Source organism: Acipenser ruthenus, chromosome 14, assembly GCF_902713425.1.
Source record: "Acipenser ruthenus chromosome 14, fAciRut3.2 maternal haplotype, whole genome shotgun sequence".
In the NCBI taxonomy this organism is placed as follows: Eukaryota; Metazoa; Chordata; class Actinopteri; order Acipenseriformes; family Acipenseridae; genus Acipenser; species Acipenser ruthenus.
The window spans coordinates 5,078,785-5,098,684 of record NC_081202.1 but is presented as its reverse complement, the minus strand read 5'-3'; the positions used below and the strand labels follow the sequence as shown (position 1 = coordinate 5,098,684).

The following is a 19,900-nucleotide window of genomic DNA, read 5'->3' as shown; positions in this document are numbered from 1 at the left end:
ATTTGCCATTACTATAATGTGACTTTAAATTGTACTCTTAATGCTATTTCGAGTGTCGCTTGTAAAGCTCGTAGAAATGTGTGTGGAGAGGAATGCGGTCATCAAGCGTCCTTGTGATTCCTTGACCTGCCACGAGGAGGAGATGCTACTGTATAAAAAACAATTGAAATAAGCAAAATGCTTTTATTTCAAATACAGTATGTGAAAAACGTGTTCGGAAGTCTGGAAACTCGGAAATTATAAATCAAATGCTAAATGTTCAAATCCACATTGTCTCCGTGCACAACGCCCACGGAATACGTGTGAAACTGCATATTTTATTAGTGTATTATTTAACTTAAGTTTTTTAAAGTTTGTTTTAATTTAAACAATATTACTACTTTGCAGTACTTGTGTAATTAGAATAAACATATAAACCCGTTATATCTGGACCTAGTTAATATTAACTGTGAATAAACAGCTATATATATATATATATATATATATATATATATATATATATAAACTTGATTATGTTGCGACGAGAGTGGTTTCAAAATCCTAATGGCAACATCTCCAGATCCGCGATTGATTGGCCCTGGTTGAATTGAGTACTTCCTGACATCTTTAGTATTCGAAAGCAACATCGTATTTCGTCGTGAGGTCCTGGCAGCGCATGCATCCCTATTCTGATGGTGGTCCACTGTGAAAGGCGCTATATAAAATAAAGATTGATTGGTTGATTGATATGGTGTTGTAAAGTTTCAGAACACAGTTACGTCTTGTTGGGTCGCTTCAGTATTTTAAAAGGGATATTTAAAGAGGGAGACTATCATTGTCAAGTCTTTCAGTAGAAGGTCCAATTTACCTCATAAATAATATTTCTGTGCCATGGTTTACAGTAAGAAACTATTATTATTATTATTTACAGCAGCAACACAAAGCGACTACTTTGACTTTATCACCTGACCCGACTTTATCTAGGTAATTCAGGTGGAAAAAATGAAAACATTGATTAAAGGTTGGATATTTGTGCTGAACGCTAACGTGGGCAAAAAAACCACAGAAACAAAATAAAACTTTATGTGGACCCCTGTTATGACTCAAACGAACTGAGCACGGTTACCGTAACGAACCGCTTTCAAATGTGTCCCGTGATCTGAGCGCAAACTCAAACTCCATTAAATCCACACGTGATATACAGTTTAGATAAATAACCCCAAATGCCCGTTCAAATGACGGAATTCTTCAGGATATAAATGGGTATTGATCTGTTTTATTCCAGTAGGCATATTGATTGTGTTTTTTATTGGCCAATGTAGCGTCATTCGAATTCCAGGAGGTCTACAAACCGTTCACCGAATATGCCACTTACACCAGAGCCGTGTTAATTGTGTATTTAAAGGTGATTCAACGATTATTATTATTATTGATATCTTAGCAGACGCCCTTGTCCAGGGCGACTTACAATTGTTACATTATACACATTATACATTATTTCACATTGTACAGATATCACATTATTATTATTTTTTACATATACATTCATGAACCCTGGTTATTTTTTTTATTTTTTTTTTTAAAACAAAGACTCCCAATTGGAATCACAATGTATTCTGCAGATTTGGCTATTTTGAGCTGCACAGAGCGAGTTAATTGGGCATAAAAATGGTGTGAATCTTTAAATGAAGCTCTCCTCCACCTTCTCATATCCGACTCTGCTTGAATTTGACACTTGCCACGTGTTTGTGAGGACTCCAGCTGCAACCAGTCCTGCCTCTCCGCTGGGTGTCAGTCGGGAGGCGGACCACAGGAAACGCTCGAGGAAAAACCGAGTCCGACTGAATGAGAGAATCAGTCACAATTCTGCAACTGCTGCAGACGGCTAGTGGAACTCGGGAAGGAGGGAGGGAGGCAAGCTGGAACTACACTAGCTATAAATAGACAACAACAGGACTTGTATGTAGAGCGCTGATGTTGACACAGTTGAAACAACAGCGTTTATATTAATACTTTTAAGTCCGGATATTTTTGTGGAGATTTACCCCTTTCCTGCTCAGTGATGTTGGAAAGCAGCGTCAAGGTGCTGAAAGAAGGTCTGATGGAGAAAAGGAGCGATGGTTTGCTTCAGCTATGGAAGAAGAAGCGCTGCTTTCTAACGGAAGAGGGGCTTCTCCTTCACCCACCGAAACAGCACGACCAGCAGCAGCACCAGAACCATCACCAAATCACGGCCAGCGAGCCCGGCAAGATCAAAGAACTGCTCTTTTCCAACATGAAGACGGTGGATTGCGTCGAGAGGAAGGGCAAATACGTTTATTTCACAGTGGTGATGGCAGAGGGCAAAGAGATTGATTTTAGATGCCCCCAAGACGAAGGCTGGAATGCCGAAATCACTTTGCAAATGGTACAGTATAAAAACAGACAGGCTATCCTGGCAGTGAAATCGACCAGACAAAAACAGCAGCACCTGATAGTAGCACACGGGCACAACATCATCAAGAACTCTCTAGCGTGATGCACAGGCAGCAAACTGGGGCTGGAGCCCCGAGAACAGCGGTAAGCATGTGCACGAATAATAATAATCGAACTCACTACAATGTACATGGCATCATTCTTTTTGTTTTGTTGGTATGTTCCGATTGGAATTGTAAACTTTTTTGTTTGTTTGTTTAGGGTTTATCATTTATTTTATTGGTATATAGACTACATTCTATAACATAAATCGGGCCCGTTATTTGAAGTCTTTTAATTTCATTCACATTAAACCCCAAATTCATAATTAGCAGTGCTATAGTATTGCAGCATGTATTAATTGTACAATGGCACAAAATAATAATTTTTTTTAAAAAAAATCGAACATTTTTTGTATTGTTATAATTAGTTTCAGAATTCCCACCCACGAAACAAGTGTCCTTCATTTACCTACAGTATCGTGCAAGAAGTAGGGATTTATATTTAAAAAAAAAAAAAAAAAAAAAGTATCTGCCATTTTTTAAACGATGATTAGCTTGTTTAAATTCACAATTAGAACAGGCTACCGCTGCACTACCTGTCTGTGTCCGAAAAGCACATTGATTTAGGAGCGTCATTCTTTGTGGTGATCTGTCAAATGCACCCACAGTTAATTACCCTGAAATGTATTTTGTTCGCAGGTTACGAACGGGGCACATTCAGCCAGTGGAAGGATTCATGCAGCTTGATTTTTTTGTCTTCTGTTGATCGATGGACTGAGAACAAGTCACCATAAATTCGAACTGAAAAACTGGCAATTCATTTGAGATGGAATCAACATTGTGGAATAAGACATCCGTTTTCACAAAGCTTGTCGTTTTATAGACTATAAACTCATTTATGAGAACTACGATTTGAAATATTCACACTCAGCATGGAACGAAACGCGATATTGTATTTTAATGTATTGTATTTATTAGTTAATTATTACTTGCTATACTATGTATGACATTGAATGTAAGAACGCAGTCTGCTAATGGAAGTATATTGTTCTGCTCTCGTCGAATCCACTTGAAAGCTATCCTTACCAGTTGGCTATATTTGAAGGATGAGACTAAAAATGTATATGGCAGTATGGCACAAGTTTAAACCGTTAGTGTATTATTAAATGTTTAAGATCAGCTATACTATGCTGCACCTGTTACGTGTTTCCTGTAAAACAAACAGTCGACAAATACACAGTACCATTTATCCTAAGCAATTATGCAGTTCTTTCTCAAGGACATGAATGTTTATACTCACTAATAACCTGAGCTGGTTACTAAAGTAACATTGTTCAGAATGAACCAAAATGTAACGCGTAGGAAATGCATTGTGCAATTGTTGTCGGGGTCATATCAAACAATAAGATGAACCAAAGACCTGCATATTATTACACTGTACCACTTCTTTTAAAAAGTTATCCTCATAGTTTGGATGCGATTTCAACAAAAACCGCTCCCACAGGAAACAACGTTGAAACCCTTACCAAAAAACGTACCTCTTTCTGAAATGAAGTGTCCCTGTTAATTTGAAAGAAATGAAACTGTTGTCCCTATTAAGGTAGATTCATAGTCTTTCCCGTTAGGTTCATGGTGAATATGATACGATGGTCTCTAAACTGTAAACTGCTACTGTGATGTAACAATTGTAGTTGGCATTCCAAGCACAGCTGTAATAACTGTGATGTCATTTCTTTGTTTCGTATATACTGTACTTTGGCACTGACATGTGGCTCTGTTACAGCGTGAGAGCTATTTTCATACCTTTCAAAATACATTCCATTTCAAAAGAACAGTGTGTGATGTGTGTTTAAAGTTTGTATCCCAATCAATTTCACAACCAGTAAGTATGTAAGTTTAGGAACTTATGCAACACAGGTGGAGCTTGAGAGGAAACAGGCGATGGCATAAACTCCACTCTAAATGTGTGAATGTAGTTCCTATCAGTGGCTGCTACTCCAATAATACAGATACAGTATTGCTTAATAGCCTGTCAATAAGTCTGTTAAAAAAACAACAACATTTCAATTTGAAATAACATACATACAATCTTATAATACAAACATATTCTCAAATATTACCCAAAGTGAAGGTCTAAGGCTTATTCAATATACAATAATGAAGAGTTTATTGCACTAAGTTAAAAACAAAATACATTTAAACCGACCACATCTTCTGAATGTGAACAATGTAAGTTATAAACTGAGAACATTATGTATGCATTCTGGGGTTGTGTTGAAATGAATGCAATATGGCAACACATTCATGAATACATTTCTGATATTTACAATGTAAGGCACACAGTGATATACCTAGCTTCTGCACTTTGGGTGTAGCATCTTGTGGGATCCCATTTATTAGAAATGATGTTAATATTGTCTTAAGCGATTGTTCTTTGATACTCAATTCTTTGTATTTCACTTTTTGCAATAGCTCAGCCCAGATGTAAAATCATGCATTTATTATTCATGGTTGACTTATTATTTGATTATTGTGTGATTGCTGTCATTATATAGACATTGAAACACTCTGTTCAGCTGGATTGTTAGCCTTGTAAGTTTGCTAACATATGATCTTTATAGAATCTAGTTTCACTAAGACATACTGTGTGAAGACAAGGGTACTCACTGTCCATGGTGTGCTCCTCTAAACCTCCAATGTCATGAGCCCCGTTTGAAATCACTTGGCACTTGTACTACTTCAGTATATCACTGAAAGCTCCGAGATAATGAAACAATGTTGACATGAAGGTGAACTGAAAACTCAACAGCAAATTACTAGCATTCTTCACACGCCTGTCATGATAGCATGGGAAGAAGCTGGATACCAGCTGGAAAACGGATGGAGAACGCTTTTCTTTCTGAAGAATTAATCGGTATTCAGTGAGGGAAGTAGCAAAGCTGATTTAGCAAGCCTTGCCCATGAGAAGCTATTGATTTACACAGGCTAGCTGTTAGTTAAATCAAAGCAGGGTAAGTCCATGGGTCCCGAGCTGCGAACTATCAAGGCTGAATTAATTTTCCTTTTTTACAAAAAAAAAAAAAAGGTAGTGCAAACTGGCTCAAAGTGTACTGGTGAGGTCATTTCTACTTTCTTGTTAACACAAACCATTTAGAATATATTATAACAACACAAAAGGAACAATCTATATAATAATTCTTAAAGATTTGTGTATTTTCTTGGTTCAATGGTTTTGAACATGTTTGCCCAGCAAATTTACACTTCACTTAATAGCAGTGTACATCATCATCATCATCATCATCATCATCATCTGCTCCAGTCACTTTCATCATGATTACATTTCAGACGTGTGCATTTGTTACTATGCAATGTTGCTATGCTTGTTAAAGCAATCCTTTTTGGCTTTTATATTATCCCTTAAAGTTTTTACATTTGGGTTTATATAATATTGAAGGGTAATAACCTATTTATGGTGCTTACAATCATTCTGAGTTCTGTTATAAGATGGAGTTTGAATAATTATTCACTATCAGAATCTACCTGGCATTATCTGAGTTTTTTTTTTTTTTTAAATACTTCCTAATTGAGGCTGTGTGGGCCAGTGGTTAAAGAAAAGGGCTTGTAACCGGGAGGTCCCCGGTTCAAATCCCACCTCAGCCACTGATTCGTGTGACCCTGAGCAAGTCACTTAACCTCCTTGTACTCCGTCTTTTGGGTGAGATGTAATTGTAAGTGACTCTGCAGCTGTTGCATAGTTCACACACCCTAGTCTCTGTAAGTCACCTTGGATAAAGGCGTCTGCTAAAATAAAAATAAATAAATAATTCCAAAGAAATCACAGGATGTGATGACCTTTCCCGCCTTCTTGCCCATAGGAGACAGCTGAGTTCAAAGGTTATTGCATCATATGATTTCTTTTGGGATTAGCCTAAAATCAAAATACACAATAATACATTTAGTAAAATCTTCATCATAACCAGTAGGCTCTCTGGTGCTAAACTTTCAAAAGGCATGTATGATGAACAAACCAATACCTTTAGTGTATTGCATGTGCATGACACGGCCACTTTATTAGAAACTACAAGGGAAGAAAAAGCTTTCTTAGGCAATGCGTTGCAAATAAGAGGAGTCAAGCAACAGACATGGTGAGCGTACAGTCACTTGGGGAATTTGCACATATGCGGTATAGCTAACCAATGTAGTGCTGCATTGTGGTACAATATCGACCCCTCCATTTCAACAACAGTTTATTTTATTATTACTACATTCTTTGAGTTTTTTAAGGGACGCCAGATGGTGATGGATGATCATGTATCTTATCCATTATTACAGGGAGTCATTCAGGTTATGTGTGATCCTGGGGTACATGTGATCAGTACAGTGTTGGAAACAGCTCAATAAAAAATAGATTCTTCAAGAACACCACCCTGTCCTTCTCCCAGATATTGAATAATGTTTAGAAAACGCAGCCCCCAACCCACAATGCCTCACTCTCCTGATTAGCCAGTAACCTATCGATTTACCCAGGTGCCCACTGACCACTGTGTTCACGTTCCTTCTCAGTCCCCTTCTCTACCCTTGGAACTATCCCTTGGTCTAAGTTCCAAAACAAAAGGGAGATCTCAATGGCCTCGTCCAAAAGCCTGAAATGTGCAAATCACTATGAGCAGTTTTGTATTACAGAATAAAACATAACCAGTGAGATACAAGGTAATCATTTACTTGTGTTCTGCTGACAGCAAAAAAAAACAAAAAAAACCTACCTCAGAGTAAAGCTTCAGTGGTTTTTAAAGTCAGCAACATTCTCAAAGGGAATTACTGCTCGTGTGCCATTCTGTGATATGTAATGCTTTTTTTTGCCGTTCAAATTTTTGTCACACCAATACAACTTTTGAAGGAATTGAAGCCAGCCATTTATTATGTTATGTCATGTTGCAGTGTTGCCATTTTCTTTGTAAGTTCTTTGTTGGTTTTATAAAGTGCAGTTTGATCACGGTTCAGTTGAATAAACATATAGTATTTGGTATATAATTCCCCAGATAAAAGCATACTATGGTACAATAGAGTCTTAACACTTGTACAGTATAATTAAACCAGAGGCACTTTGGTTTACAGGACACAAATAGACATGTAGTTACATTCTAATAATTACTGACCAATGTTGGCTGCTCTTACACTGTAACTACTGTGCAATTAAATGGGAATGCCTTGTGTGCAACAGTTTGTTACATGATGTAATTACATTGTAATATCATTTGTAGTTACACAGTTATTACAAGGCAATTACATAGATATAGAAGCCTGGTGAACAAAACCACAACAAAACAAACCTACAAAATGGTCGTAGTTTACAGTGGAAACCATTTATAAGGGACTTCTATTGTTTGCAAGTTAAGTGCTGCCAAACCTTGTTGGTACAAATTATTTATTTCTTAGCAGACGCCCTTATCCAGGGCGACAAATATTTGGGGGACAAATATTAATTTACAGCAGCAGAGATGACAAACCTGTGGCCTCAAATTAACGGCAGTCCAGCGATGGCTTATATGCCAGTCAGACCTGAAGATTAGGTCAGGAGGCGCTCTCACTGCAATGCGTCAGTCATGTATTCAATTATAACATCGAACAGTGTTGGATTTCTGTTTCGTAGCCTTGTCTGGACGTCGTCAAATATTTCAGATTCTTGTCAAAATCTATAATAATACATAGTTAACCTAAAAAGTTATCACATAGCTAATGAGATCATTGTCCTTTCTGATGCATATTTTCTTTCATATTCGTATGTACTGTAACCTAATTATATTAAAGAATGCTGCATTAGAGGTCACTGCAAAATGCATTACACATGAGTTGAGATGATAGAGGAGCACTCAAAAGGAAGCAAAAACACATTTTAAATGCATTATTTAATGAAACTATCATTTAGTCATCATAGCTAATGGGGGAGCTGTGAAGCATTTTGGTTTTGCTGTCTGTCACAATTATAAATTATAAATTGGACATTTTTTTGTTAATGATGTAAGTGAAAATAGCAGCAACATACAGTTTTTGTTTTAACATATCTCGCTTTCAGTAAAGTTTGAAAATGCCATTGGGAAACCATTAGAATGCTAGTGTATTACTCCACAGAAACCATAGCAGTACTGGTGCCATAAATACAGTAAGCCACATCATCAGCAACCAATGGCAACACAATGGATTTGGAGAAAGCACTTCTGATTGGTCTGTGAAGGAAGTGACTTGTCTTGTAATTTAGATGAAATTTAAGATTGCTGAATCAGACACTTTCTTGGCTAGCTAAAAAAAAAAAAAAATTATATCAGCTATAAATACCTAACCACATCCTAGCCAGCCAGCCGTCTCCGTTGTTCAAGGATGTAAATCACTTCATGACACAACTTATCTCTACAGGTGAGCCACTAGCCCCTCCTTCTGATTCCACACCTTCAATGTAAAGAAAAGAACAGAAAGTGCCTTGTGTGAAGACAGCCTCAGTGTGGGCCAAAAAGAATGGCATGTTTATTCAGGTTTAATAGCCAGATTTCACTCCTGCCCTTGTGAAATTCCCTTTAATCTTCGCCCCGCTCAATAACTGGAATAAACCCTTTCCTTTCATCTAGAGACATAAAAGGCAAAGGCATAAACTGATGCACTGTACTCCATAAATTAAAAGGTAGCTGCTGCATAAATAAGTTAAGCAATAAATGGTAGTCAGCTGATAAAACAGCTTGTATCTGTGTAAAGGACTGCCCAGTGTTATAAATTGTATAATGATTCTTGAGAACATTTTTAGAAAGTTTGTCTTTATATGGCCAGCGTCAATGTCAAAAATCCGTGCCATTAGAAAAATAACCTGTATGATTACCAAACAGCAGGAAAAAACATGACTCATAAAACTGGGGTTTAAAGGGTTCATAAGGACCTTTTTATTTTACTCTGTTACATGTTCCCATATGTTGCTACAACTGTTTAAGCACTGTCTCAGAACTACATGTCACATCCTACTCACTGGTAAATCCATCTCAGTTACATGTGTGAGCATGAGGATGATGGGAAATGTAGTTCTGAGAGGTTCATGCGGGTACATGGAAAGTCATCTTGAGGCAGGGAATGCAATTTAAAAGTTTAAAACAGTGGTCAAAATGTAAAAAAATAAATAAATAAAACGATACACACACCTTACATAAACAGTTGTAGCAACACATGGGAACATGTAACACAATCAAATAAAAAGGTCCTTATGTACCCTTTAAGCTGTTGTTTGTTTGGTTTTTTTTTTTTTGCAGAGGATGCCACGTACAATGCATTACGTCAGACAATGACACTGGATGCAAAATCTGAAAGGGTTCCATTTTTTGTCATTACAGATGGTTTATTCAATTGATCTATACAGAAGCTCTACTTATACCCCTCCATTGAATTACTAGTGGTGTACTGTACACAACTGCACTCCTTGAGACAGCTTTAGAGATAATTTTCATAACCTTCAGGAAAAAAAGTAATGAGCTTAGTGGTATAGCAGGCAGGAATTGCACCAACAAAGGATGCAGTTCAGCACTTTTGCACACATTTACAAACAACGAACGAGCTATAACTTTCATTAAGTATCTCAGAACAGCAGAAAGCAGTAGCTAGTCTACCACTGCGGTCCTTGCTCTCCACACACAGTTTAACAGTCACCCAGCTTGGTTTAGTTGACTGTGAGGCTACTTCCTGTAGTCTTTCACAATTGAATGAATCTCCCAGGCCCACTGGTATGCTCCTGGCAGGTCTGACATTTACAATCAACTAGGTAAATACTTCACACAGACTGGCCCTTTTCAGCTATACAGTTATATAACACACAGAGTAATTCAGAACTCATAATATCACTGCCAACATTTCCACTTCAGAGGGGAGGGCAGCTTGATAGAGTAATTCAGAAACCCTAACAGCACAGCCAACATTTTCACTTCAGAGGGGAGGGCAGCTTGGCCCAGGGATCCCACCAGCTCACGTTTGTATGTGCAGGGTAGCTGTCACCTTGCAACATAAATACAAATGTACTCACCCTGTCGCCCATTATTGCACAAAGCAGAGCCCTGCATTTAATTATTTAAATGGCAGCTGTTCAGATCTGCTGCAAGATGTATTGAATAGACTCCCATATGAAAAATACACAGCTTTGTTTACTGTCCATACTGTGTGCTGTAATTTTTGTTTTAAAGCGGAATGATGTATTACATGTGATCCTTTATCATTTGGCAGAAAAGATGCTATTTTGATCAAAAAATAAACTATTTTTCCTAGAACAGAATGTTTGATGTTATACTAAGTTTTGGAAGAAAAAAAAAAACAGCCTGTTTGACAAGATTAATGGTCATGTGACTCCAGCATTCTGTTAATACTGCCACCATTACCGTTACCACGGCAATGTTTTATTAAGAACCTCTCTCTATGGAAAGCAGCAGATTTGGTGTGCTTCATTAACTAAGGAAACGTTTACCACGTTGTGCTTGTACAGCAGAAACATTTACTAAATATCTTGCAAAGCCTGCCCAATTAGTAAAGGCCAAGTTTATAATTGCATGCCAGAGTAAACAAATTAGCCTGGGATTTTGAATACTGTACATTTCATTGGGTAATGAGTCAGTCAAGCAGAATTTTAAAAGGGACAAAATACTTATGCGCTTAAGACAACTGTTATTTATATAATGTACTTAGTTCATAACAAAAACAGGATATTACTTAATGGCAGGACAAAGTCTAACACTTAGAAACCAATGACACATAACCCTCTTACTGAAATAAACAAATGCAAATAAATCAACAAGGCCTGAGAAAAAATTCCAGTAGACCCCATGTTGACATGAAGATTATCAGACCAGATTATTGTTACCAGTACTTAACATAGCAATGATTGAAGTATTCATATTGGATTTCTCTTCTTTTACCTTTCTTACAGGAGACAACAATTTCCCTTTATACACCTCAACTCTAGTATATATAAAGTAGGACTATCTTTACTGTATAATTGTATTACTTTGAACCACAGGTGGAATGGCTCAAATCAGTCTGTAATTCTTACAGAGGTATCAGCATGCATGCAGACTTGTACAGGGAACTGTTTCAAGTGCGTGATAAGAAATGAAACAAATATTGCTAGATCAGCCAAAGTTCCTCTAGCGAAGTAACAACCAGCGCCACCTAGTGAACAAAACACTTCTGTGCACAAGGGCGCTTAATATAAAGATACTTCTGATCTAGCCTACATACATTACATGTCTATGGCAGACATCTAGAACTGAAGAGCAGCTCTGGAGTTGGAATGACAGCACCTTTGCACAGACTGTGTTTCAGTAGTTCCATTACACAGAAGGATTATTAGAATAAAAAAAAAGATAAGAAAATGTCATTTGACTTTTCATGCCAATTATCAGCTGGTAAAAAAACAAAACAAAAAAATAACACTGGATTTCGCTGAAGTTCTGATAGGGTTTTAAATGTTACTTTAGTTGGAGGTCCTTCAAGGGCGTTGCACTTTTCCTTTTAACCAGTGTGATATAGCCTGGGTTTTCAGGTTGTATATGCCATGTAACACCTGGAGCTCAGTTTTGAGAGTACAAACTAAGTCTAAATGTTTAAAGTCTTGAACCTTGTTTATATTATCTGGCCCACTCATTGTTTATCACCATGTTCAGCGGCTAGGGAGAATGCTTGTTCTATAAATTCATATTGTTGTTGTTTGAAAACAGTTGGACATGACCAGGCAACCGTTGCTATGTATTATGGGAGTGCCTGGGAAGCTGGAACAGGAGAGATAAACAGAAAAAAAGAGGAAAAAGAAAATCTGCTCCATCATCTTAAAATAAAAAGTCTTTGTTAATTAAAACTCGAAGGACACTGAATGTGTTCTATCATTTGAGTCTGTTTCTTTCCCTGCCTACATTATATGATATGTAAATGAGTAACTAATGTAACATAAAAATGAAAGCAATACAAATACAAATAAAGCCAAATAAGGCAGTTTATTCACTGAAGACAATGACTGGTGGCTTTGCAATGGTCATCAATGTTATACTGGATTGTATTTCACTGTGTTTACTTTATAAAGGCTTATCAGTTCTCAAAGGGAATCATTGTTTTTCTTTCCAAAGAGACCACATTTATAAGGTTAATATTTATGAACCTACAGTGATTTATATTAAACCAATATGCAGACCCATTTCCCAATACTCTACTTGTTGGAGGGCAGGAAGGGGATGAAGGAGCTGATATGGGAGTTTTAAGTAAATTAGAGGAACTGTAGAGTTAAGAGATAAAACAGCTGTAAAATGATCACAATTCATTTAGGGTTTATGCTTACCCAGGGTTAACATATAGACTAGATCAGACAAAGACTCTGTGACTCATTTGCTCATGCAATCAGCTTGATTGGGGGGGTGGTGTTTGAAGGAGAGGTAACCAAAGATTCAAAACTGTTTTTTTCTTAGCATATCAACAGTTTAAAAAATGTACAGAAGATATTCCATCACGTAATGCAACTTTATTGTTTCTAGCTGTAGACATGTAAACGCAAAACTTCCCTTGAGAGACAGCTCCTCTCTATTGACTCTTGTTCCTGGAGATGGGGAAGTGAAGACAGTTTTGGAATTAAATTAGCGCAGGCATGAGGAACATAGCCAGCCCAGATTTCTTTGACCTGCATAGAAATTAATCATGACACAAAGGTTAACACCCCTGGTATTTTCTTTCACAAGGGTTATTGGCCACATGTTGGCGTGATCTCAGTTTCTTGTCTAAAAGTAATTCTCGGCCCCCAGCATCAGACCACAGTGACTCCAGGATGGATAAACCGTCCCTTTACTGGAGCATTACCTGAGGAGTAAACAAAGAAACATTACCGGGCCTTGCTGACAGGTGGATCGTCAAGGCTGCTTTGTGGTAAGTCCAGTCAGAATGGTGAATGACGTAATCTTCAAACATTTGCCTAGCTTTTAAGAAGTCGAATGCATCGAGCAGTAACAGAGGAAGTACACAAAATGGGAAGGTCAATCTAATAACAAAATAAAGTGTCCTACTAATACAAACACTCCCCAGAGAAACCTGCATGGAGAGAAGAGTGGAAGAGAAGAGAGCATACATTATAAGAGGCTGTGTCACATATTATTATGACCTTCAAGATAATCTTTATTTAGCTAGAGCTGATACACAGTAATTAGAGACACAATGTAAAGCTAAATGTATTAATCACATATGAGAAAGCAATATCTTATCCTGTGTTCAGATGTGATCCCGTACATACAACTTAGAGATGACCTATTACCCTATACATGTGTAGTGTTCTGAACTCTCGAGGGGGGTACCTCTATACACCATTTTAGATATGCCTATCGCTCTGTTTTTATTGAAATTAATACAAATTAAATATGGACACTTAAAAACGTTGTCATGAAATGTGTATTTAATTATAAGCTGATGGAAGTTGTTACTTTCCACATTTCTTTTCTCTGTTTTCTGTAGTGAAGGAATGCTCTTTGTTGATGTTATAGATATTTCAGTGTCGGCCTACATACTAATGGTATTGTTTTTATTTTGTTGCTCTTCATTCACTGTAATCTGGAACTAGAACTGATTCCACCTTACTTTGGTGGGGTTATTGTGGTTGTCTGCTGACTTTAAACTGTGTACAACATATTTCCTAGACGTGTGGGTTAAGTACTAGAGTCCATGCTTCCTACACGTTTCCGTGCCATGTCAATGCTAATTCAAAGCAGCATTTTCTTGTTGAATTATTTTATTCCTTAATTAATTTCATGCTTCCCTAGATGACACCATATTCTAGGAGATGACCTATGCATGGTGCTGAAGTGTCATCAGCAATTTGTCTAGCAGTTCCTGTTAAGTTCTAGCCAGCCTTAGTGCTACAAATTGCCTTTGTCAGTTTTGTTCTTTGTCACAGCTAGCAGCAGGTCACCTTCTTCTCTTCTTCAGCCATTTCTTGGACGGGTGGTCTCACATTATGTTTTGCCCCAGCTCCCCCTTATACTCTGTACTCATCTACTTACAGCTGCACATGGAAGTTACATTTTTTACCATACTCTGCAGTATTGAGGAATGATGCAGCTTGCACAGCTTGTGATTGTATTAAATTAATATTCTTATTTTATTTCTTAGCAGACGCCCTTATCCAGGGCGACTTACAATTGTTACAAGATATCATATTACTTTTTTACATACAATTACATTATTTTTTACACATTATTTTTACTTACAATTACCCATTTATACAGTTGGGTTTTTACTGGAGCAATCTAGGTAAAGTACCTTGCTCAAGGGTACAGCAGCAGTGTCCCCCACCTGGGATTGAACCCACAACCCTCCGGTCAAGAGCCCAGAGCCCTGACCACTACTCCACACTGCCGCCCTTCCATGCAAGGTGAGGGACAATGGTGCTGGATACAGTCAGGCACTGAGACCACAAGTTCTACAAGTGGGGGGCTATTCAGGGCATGAAGTTAAGGTCATGAAGGGCAAGGCAATGTTGCCTTCGTTGGGCGTGAAAATTCAGAGGCACCAAGGCAGTTCTAGGGGGCAGAAAGGCAAAATATAAATCCAATCCAAGGACACCAAGGCAATTCACACACTAACTGTTACAAAAATAAAATATAGATCACTTTTCCATTGTAAAAATAAAATGGTATAAAAATACCCAGTTTAAAAACAAACTTTGATAATGAAAAAATACAAAGGTTAATTTAGCAAAAAATTAATATTCAGGGTATTTTCCTTCTTTCTTTTTAAACTTTTTTGAGTTAGCATGGAGCTTACAGACGGAAAAATCACACAGTGACAGTCAAATCTTTCAAATCAAATTTAAAAACATGTTATTTTTGAGTTGGATTGATTGCACAGTGAGTTTTTGTTGTTGTTGAAGTTGTTGTTGAAGTAAGAATAAGGAACAGAGTGGTTATACTGTGGCCGTAGCTGCAACTGACCTTGAGTTTTCTTATCTCCAGGGTCTGCGGTAAGTCTCCACTGACAGGACTTTCTGCTGTCTGACTCATGACTCAGGGTGGTCAGGCTAGGGTTTATTTTGGTGGTAACACAGTTCTTGCTTAAGGACGTATGCATGGCCGGACCGTCCAGGAGTCTTACTTAAATAGAGCCGACTGAATAACACTAAACAAAGTACTGTAATACCTTATCCAGAGCTAACAAAATAAATTGTAGCATTTTATTGAAATTCCTCTCCCTTTTGCCAGGTGTTTTCGTTTGTTATTTTTTATTGGGGATGCCTGATAAGTTAAAAGAACAAAATATGTAATTAAAGCAGCTAGCAGGTATGAAAAAAATATATTAAAGTGCATGGTACATTAAACTGCACAGAGTGAAATGAAGGCAAGCGTGCAGCAGATGAAATGGTAAATCATTGATGCATCCAGACACACAAGACACAGGAATGAGACTCTGACAATCACTAATCACTTTGGTTCACAATTAAATTTGTGTGACTACAGCATCTAAGTGCAACAATATGGTCTGTAGAAGTTTAAATGAGGTCTATTATCCCAGATGGGTAGCAGCTGTGTGCTTTATGTGCTTAAAAGCCACTTCAGTTTTATGCTATTTGTTCCATGGTGACGGTGTAATTAAACCCCCCATACTGAGTCTGTTTGCAGCTAATGTGCTCAGATACCCCATGTAGATAAATTGAAAACATACTGTATACTGCGTTTTACAAGAATAACCAACTGGAAAATAAAACAAGTGTTTTTATGCTCATTACTGTTCAGATCACTGCAAAATGAGATTAATGTCTGAAATTGAAAACCAGTAAGAGGATAATTATCAAGTACTGGATTTCAAATGGAGCAGCACATAGAAGGTAGTAAGAGACAAGCTTTTCACTTTGTTAGATTTACTCAGAAATCTTCACAGGATACCCATTTCTTATTCAGCCTTTGGCAATAAAACATCTGTCTTCACCAGTGTGTTAAAGGTATTAGCCTTAATGTTTGTCTACTTCTTAGATGATATCCATTACTTCAAATTCAGTTTTAGGTAAGGTAGTTCAAGATTAGTTCTAATCTCGCTCTGTAAAACCAGCGTTTGAAATTACTTTCAAACTAGTCAGCATATTTCTGTGCTGAGACAGTGTTCTGTTTGTATTCTTTAATACTCAAGGTTCACAATGGGAATGATAAAGACTGATTTTAGTATTGCTATAATCCAGTTCCCCATATGAAAAAAAAATTGCCCCTGATGGTCAAAAATAGTCAAAATGAGGCAGGCAGGTAAATGATGTCAAAATCAAGCATCTACAATCTTTATACTGGTATCTGGGAAAATCTCCCATAAGCATAACCGTGTCCTTTTTCAAAGTGCAGGAGGATAGCAGCATCCCCTTCAGAATTGCACTCCTCAGCGGACTCAACACAGGGACAAAGTACACACAGAACTCGGAATGGGTGAAATTCCCCCACACCTTTTACAACGTTACTCACTTCTGCTGCACCCTCTGAGGCTGGCTTAATCACAGCAGTGACTGAGACTGCTGCGCACAGATACACTCTCTGATAGACTCTTCAAACATATTGAACCCATATTTATACAGTGACTTGAAACAGGCCCATTGTTCCTCTACCCTCGTAAACAGGACATCCACGTATCCATATTTTGAAATCTGACAAAGTGTTTTACAAGTGTTTGTGGTTATGGATGACAAAAGTATGCAAACACAGTCATTCTTGATAAGGTTACTACTGAGTAAAAGCAAGGTGACAAATCGGGGAGATCTAGTTGTGGACATGGAGGCATACCCAAGGCAAAAGGAACACATTGTCAGTTGTGTTATAGTTAGTGATGGGTTTATTTGTGCTGCATGGCACTGGATCCCAGGTGCGGTACCCTTTTGTCTGACAGGCAATAATTATACAGTTTGCAAATGATGAGCTGCATGAAAAAAAAGGCTGCAAAAAGGAACTCTATGTACATAACATGCATAATAATAAAAAATAAATTAAAAAACGCTTTCTTGAATGATAAAAGTGTTCTGTAACCAGGCATTTTAGGATGCGACATCTATGAGTAATACAAAAAAAATCAAAAATTCTCAACCCAAACCATGAAGAGCCAAAAATCTTGAACTTGTCTCTCCTGTTTATCAGATTATTCGGCCCCCACCTCGGGTATTGTTCTGACCTGAAGATTATGTTCAAACATGGCTAGGCAAAGGTTGGCATGCAGCTACCGACACCAATTATAAAGCACAAAACCAACAAGCAGAGGAGAACTGGAAGCTATTGCAAATCAAGGTCAGTACGTTGGGTCTAGCAACAAAAATACTATCCTTCTTTCTTAATTATCAGATCTGGTATCTTTTTGTTTACAAATGAACCACTGGTTTGTGAGGTATGTTCAGCAAAGTGTGTGCAATTCTGCTGAGCAACGCACTGAATTTAAGTCATGGTGGTGCCTTTTAAAAAGAGTACCAAATAACAAAACAAACTGATATGAAGATAACTGGTGTTTTTGGCATTTTATGCCGAGTCATAATGGTTTTTGTTGTTTGTTACTTTTTAAAAGCACCTATAAGGCTAGCGGCAACGGAATTAAAACTGAACGTAGGACTAGAGCCACAAAAAAGTACATTTTGGATCTAAAGCTGTACATTTATAAAAAGCAATAGCAAACATTCCTGCTAGGTCTGGCCTATTTCTTGGGTGTTCTAGTTTGAATCTCCCCATCATTAATTATACTGACAGCCCACAAAATAAGCTTGACATAGTTATCAAGGCAACAGGTTTTCAATAAGATGTGGCAATATGTATCTGCCACTGAGTAGCTTAAAGTGGAGATACACAAAAATGATTAGAATGGAAATTAAAATACAGCTTTAAAAAAGCCTGTTTGTTCACTAGCCCGGTGAATCTGTACTTTCTCAAGGAAGATGGGCTGTCATTGGAAAATTACAAGAACCTGCATGCTCAGCAAACATTTCAAAATTCTAAGAAATTTGTTTAGTCAGCTTGGACCTCCTGCTGGTCCTTTGAACTGAAGAAGGAGTCATCATAGCTCCTGGGGGTGGGGGTGGGGGGGGGGGGGGTGCATATATCCTGCACAGTGGAGGCAGGAGTATACTGTATACACAGGTCAGTCTGAACAGCATACTTTAGGTTTTTGCATAGAGAACCGCTTGGTCAGTTCTTGATAACGGATCTTATTAACTGCCTTGCATAATTAATTGAGAGTATCAGAATCTGAGGCTCTATAATAATAATAATAATAATAATAAAAATAAACTTTATTTTGTATAGCTCCCTTAAAAGCAGTCATCTCAGAGCGAATCACAATTAATAGTAATAAATAAACATATTATACATAAAAAAGCACAAGGAAATAAAACAATCATAAAAATCATAAAACCACCTTTCTAAAAAAGTAAGTCTTTAAATTAGCTTTAAAAACACTCAAGGAAGCTGAGTCCCTGATCTCTAGTGGAATAGAGTTCCATAATTTGGGGGCATAGCAACAGAAGGCCCTGTAGCCCATAGAGTGCAGGCGAACAGGCGGGGCACACAGCAGTCTTTTTTTCTGATAATTTACTTGCAGGGCAGTTCATGGCTTCTGTCAGCCTGAGTCCGACAATAAAAGCGAATGATCAAATACTCCAGTAATAGAAAGGATAAAGAGCTCTGTGTTCTTGGTCACATGATCAAAGCACAAGATCAGACAGCACCGAAGGCAGTAGGGAGGCTCAGGAAGAGATCTACCCTTTCCTGACATCACATTCTGAATAAAGAAACTACTATTGACATCTGGAAAACAGAACAAACAGTTATGATCTCTCAGATGACAATACAGCACAGCGCACATGCTGCTGAGAAACATTCTAGTTTGTAAGGCTGTATATTTTTCAGGTTAGTTCTTTCTTTCTTGAAAATAAGAATCAGTCTTTGAAGTTGTTTATCATATTTGAATAGTCAACGCATGCACAAACTGAAATACAGGTAAATATACTGGGGTCTATTCAGTTGATCTAAATTGGCAGTGCAACACCCCCAGTGAATGTGAGAAATACCATATTTGTTGTGTTTCTTACTGGTGTATTTCAAGCAGTGTTGTATGGGGACCAGTTAATGAACACACTCTGGTATACCAGCTGTACTAATTTGCTCTGAAAGCACTCTGAAACTCCCCTTCCTTTAATGACTTGAATGACAGCCTTGTTTAGACCTGCCACTGATTAGATCATTTGAATAAACCCCACTGTACCATGGTCAACTTTTATATGGACACCAAGAGCACTCCTGCAAAAATACATGCATGACGAAACTTGTGAGACCGGCGAGATGTGAACCGCATACATTTTAGCAGACAACTGCATTTATTACACCGGATCGGAATGCATTACTGTCCGCCTCCCTGACATATAGCTCTGTGTCAGAGGGTATGAATGTGGTTTCTCTGCTAAACTGATTATG

General features: G+C 37.7%; 1 protein-coding gene across 1 annotated transcript; it reads left to right on the top strand.

The window, feature by feature from the left end:
- Window positions 1–1,739: 1,739 nt before the first annotated feature.
- Window positions 1,740–4,267, top strand: LOC117419685 (pleckstrin homology-like domain family A member 1). Its single transcript, XM_034032682.3, has 2 exons — window positions 1,740–2,538; window positions 3,135–4,267. Exon 1 carries the CDS (start codon window positions 2,042–2,044, stop codon window positions 2,495–2,497), a length of 456 nt encoding a protein of 151 aa, XP_033888573.1. The 5' UTR covers window positions 1,740–2,041; the 3' UTR covers window positions 2,498–2,538; window positions 3,135–4,267.
- Window positions 4,268–19,900: the final 15,633 nt, after the last annotated feature.